General features: G+C 34.9%; 1 protein-coding gene across 1 annotated transcript in view; it reads right to left on the reverse strand.

Annotated features, from left to right (window-relative positions):
• Window positions 1–3,961, reverse strand: part of LOC105458855 (multidrug resistance-associated protein 4-like) — a 13,990-nt gene that overhangs the window by 2,289 nt on the left and 7,740 nt on the right. The window contains exons 10-15 of the mRNA XM_011704427.1: window positions 3,753–3,961; window positions 2,872–3,355; window positions 1,378–1,611; window positions 958–1,197; window positions 460–728; window positions 1–387 (exon numbers count right to left, since the gene is read on the reverse strand). The exon at window positions 1–387 is cut by the window's left edge and continues 31 nt beyond it; the exon at window positions 3,753–3,961 is cut by the window's right edge and continues 304 nt beyond it. Coding sequence (XP_011702729.1) covers window positions 1–387; window positions 460–728; window positions 958–1,197; window positions 1,378–1,611; window positions 2,872–3,355; window positions 3,753–3,961 — 1,823 coding nt within the window. The remainder of the gene's footprint in view (window positions 388–459; window positions 729–957; window positions 1,198–1,377; window positions 1,612–2,871; window positions 3,356–3,752) is intronic.

Genomic DNA, 3,961 nt, shown 5'->3' on the forward strand with positions numbered 1-3,961 from the left:
CAGAATGGCCCTGGCCAGGCATATCAGCTGTCTCTGGCCAACGCTGAAGTTGTGACCACCGTACAAAATATTGTGATCCAGCGCGACGTCATTCAGTTCGCCCTGCCGCAGCACCTCCCACAGCTTCATGTCGTCATACTGATTGAACGGATCCAGATTGTAACGCAGACTCTTGGAAAACAGTACCGGTTCCTGCGGTATAATGGAGATCTTGGAGCGCAACTCGCTCAAGCCCACCGTGCTTGTGTCTCGACCGTCGATCTTGATCTCGCCCTCCAAACCTTCGTTGAACAGGCGGAAGAGCGCCGAAATCAAGGAAGACTTGCCGGCGCCAGTTCGTCCCACCACGCCAACTTTCCAGCCAGGATCGATGGATACGTTCAGATTCTGCGAAGCGCGACTACGTGATGAAACTCAAGATAAAGAACAAGAGATATTTATAAAAATCGTTCGGATTACCTTCAAAACCGGTGGATCATCTTTGTGATACTTCATGTTGACATTTTTTAATATCAATTGTCCTTGGAATGGCCACGTGGGCGGCGGTGGATTGTCCGAGGTAACAGGTTCTTCCTTTGGAAGATTCGTATACTGGAGAACCCTTTCCACGGAAATCATTAGCGCCATAGCCTCAATGGACACTTTTATGCCGTATTGCAAGATATTGATCAGAAGCAACGATTGCGATATGGCTAGACCTGCTGTGTTGCCGTCTATGCTGACTGCAGCTTAAAAATCAACAAAGAAATTTGCAACAGCTTGAATATTTTTAAGATTATCTAAACATATTTTTTCAAAATACTAATCACAAATAAAAACGAACATACTAAAGCTTAAAAACCATAATATTTGATTCTAATTCGTTGTATTTTCCGGTATCTTCACTGTATCCTTAGAAAATCACGAAAAACTTTTAACTGTCAATAAATAAAAACTTTTTAATTAAGTATAACTTACCACTTTCATTTATCGATATGAGAAAGAAGCAAAGGCAGGCAAAGAACAAGCACATAATTAGATCTATAAAGATACCGTATGTCGCCGAACATGTTAGAAAGAGATACCACGTTCCGGCGTGATGATCTTGCAACACATCGAACTGTTTTCGCATCATTTTCTCGATTTTATTGCCGCTGCTTCTAATCGTTGGCAGACCGTTTAGCGTCTCGTTCACGTACGAGAACAATGGACTTTTCACTGAAAGAGCAAGCAAATAAATTTGATAACATCAGGAATTTTTAGATTCTACATCTCCGAAGAAGTAAAAATATAATAGTCTGAATTTGATGGCGACAGTCAAATGATTCAGAAATCTAGAAGTTAAATAAATATTTTAGACGCTTTTTCTGATGTAGAATTACTCATTTCAATACTTACTTATACCTTCTAGACGTTTGATGTCCCGAACAACTTTTACAAAGTATTTTGTCGCAAAGAAAATTAAGACGATCAAAATTACTATCGGTATCAGTAGCCATTGATTAATTATCACCTCCAGGATCATTACACTGCAAATTTTAAGAAACATAATTTGTAGCGTTTCTAACATTGTTTTGGGCAGCAATTCATCCATAGTGCCTACGTCTTTTGAAAATCTGTTTAAAATTCTTCCTGAAACATGAAAATCGCTCAATCTAAAATCAATTCAATAAAAATCCGGAAATTAAATTTCCGAAAGAGATTGAAATCGCGATGAGAAATGATTTGTATTTTGACATTTTATAGTTTGATAATATGAATATGCGAATAAATTTATAATCATCAAGCATGTCTTTAAATAATAAGGATTTAGATACCATTCGATAATATCGACTCGACGGAAATATTAAGCTTCTACTTCCGATTCAAAAATTTCATAATCTTTAGTGAAAGTAATTCTCATAGTATTTTTAACCTTTGATATACACACTGGGGTCCCCAGGATTCCTTTCTTGGTTTGGCATTTCTGAAATTGGAAGGGGAAGGCTTTGCGATATTGACGTAAAAAAAATTGGGAAAAATTTGGGATCTCCTCATTAGGAAGACGCGTTGACGCGCGGCAATTGTCGCTCAACAACCGAGCAGTGAACAGTTGAAGTGAGCGTGGGATCCCCGGGACTGCTTGCAGTTTTGTTAAAAAATTAAAATATCGGATCGCCAAATTTTTTTGTTACTATTTCAAGTATGCCCTTTCAGAATTTTAAGGATTTTTCAAATCGGTCTATAAACAAAAGAGATATGATATTTTGTAAAAAAGGTGCTAAATCGAGATTTTTTTCGCGTTTTTGAACTTTCCTTGTTCTTTGAACTCATATATCTTGGAGCTCCTTAATTTTATCGACTTTTAAACATTATAGGCTTGTTCCTTGGTTGATTCTCTATTGATTGAAAAAAAATTAATTAAAATATGTCCATTTTTACTAGAGTTACAATAATAAATATTGATGGGATTCCTGGGACCCCAGTGTGTATACAACGTCGTCAAAAAAACAATGTGTATACTTAGAGGTAAGAATTTATTGTATTTTTCTAACAAAAAAAAAAAAATTTTTATGTATCTTAATTTTCTTCTTTGTAAGTTTTATTCGAAAATTAGAGAATGGGAAATCTGAAATATTTTACAGTATTTCAGAATTAATTTACATTTATAAAGAATTCTAGAAAAGCTATAGCTATTATAAGCATTTTTTAATAATCAAAATGAAAAATCTTAATCTGTATAAAAAATATATAAAAGTTTATAAAAAGTTTTATAAATGTACAAAAATTTTGAAAAATTCCGAAACATGATACGAAAAATTCTAACATAAATTTTCACTAGTGTGCTCTTCCAAATTTCTCTATAGCATAACGATTTTCTTTGTCTGTCAGAATTTCGCAAATGTTGCTCACCGGAAGGATTTGCGTGGAAAAAGGACATGCACGCCTGCAACAAATTCGAAAACATGGTGTTGTGGAGATTGCAGCTTGAGTTCATGCAGACCACCATGAAGAAGTAGCAGCAGAACAGCGTGATAGCAATAAAGGCAATGATGCAGAACGTGTATACGTATATGGCATCGACAGTGCTGAGAAGACCGTCCGGGTTTAACGTAAAAATCGATCCAAGGAAGCTGTTATTGTACATATGCGCGAACTGTTTAGCATCATTTGTGTTTTCAATACGCCTGACATCCTCCAAGGTGGTCCAGTATGAGAGCCAGTAATCATTACCAGTGAGGGCGACTAGGTTGATAATAAAGATCAGCAGCAGTATAAACATTGTGAAGTAATTGCCATAATATTCCTTGTACACTCTGCCCGATATTCGGCCATGTGCCATCATCTCGGCTTCCGGACTGTTTTCCACATGATTTGATTTATCAATGTCCGAGTACTGTATAATAAAAAAATAATATAATTGTTTGTGTATGTCTTACAACGAATCCAGAGTTCGATTAAGCTATATAATTGCGTAATAATTTTTAAGAACATTAACACAGCAATGTTAAAAAAATTAATTGATATTCAAAATCCACTTATTTCCTTTCCCAATTTTATTTCGAGAATTTCTTCTACTTTGCATCATTAGTTAAAACTATATTAATTAAGTATCTTTAATGCGAACATGCTGTAGAATTTTTTTTTAATTATTTTATATTACAAACCTATTTTTATTAGATAAAGGTAACATAAAAAAAATTTTTTATCTTATTAATTAGGTCGTCTGTTAATTAAGAATAACCGACAATAAATATAATTTTAAAAAACAATAAATAGGTTATCTTTATTACAGTAGAACTTGTGATCGATGATTCCGAGCTTCGTCTCTTGATTCTCCTCATAGACATTTCTGAGGCTTTTTTCATGTTCGTTTCCTTTTTCTGTGCGTTAGACAAATTTTCTATTATCTTAATAAAATCTGTATTTGACCGTGCTAATTCATTATAGCTTCCTTGGAACTTCACGGAACCCTTAGGAAACAAGATCGGAAGAGCACACG

The sequence above is a fragment of the Wasmannia auropunctata genome, unplaced genomic scaffold, assembly GCF_000956235.1.
Source record: "Wasmannia auropunctata unplaced genomic scaffold, wasmannia.A_1.0 LD334277.1, whole genome shotgun sequence".
In the NCBI taxonomy this organism is placed as follows: Eukaryota; Metazoa; Arthropoda; class Insecta; order Hymenoptera; family Formicidae; genus Wasmannia; species Wasmannia auropunctata.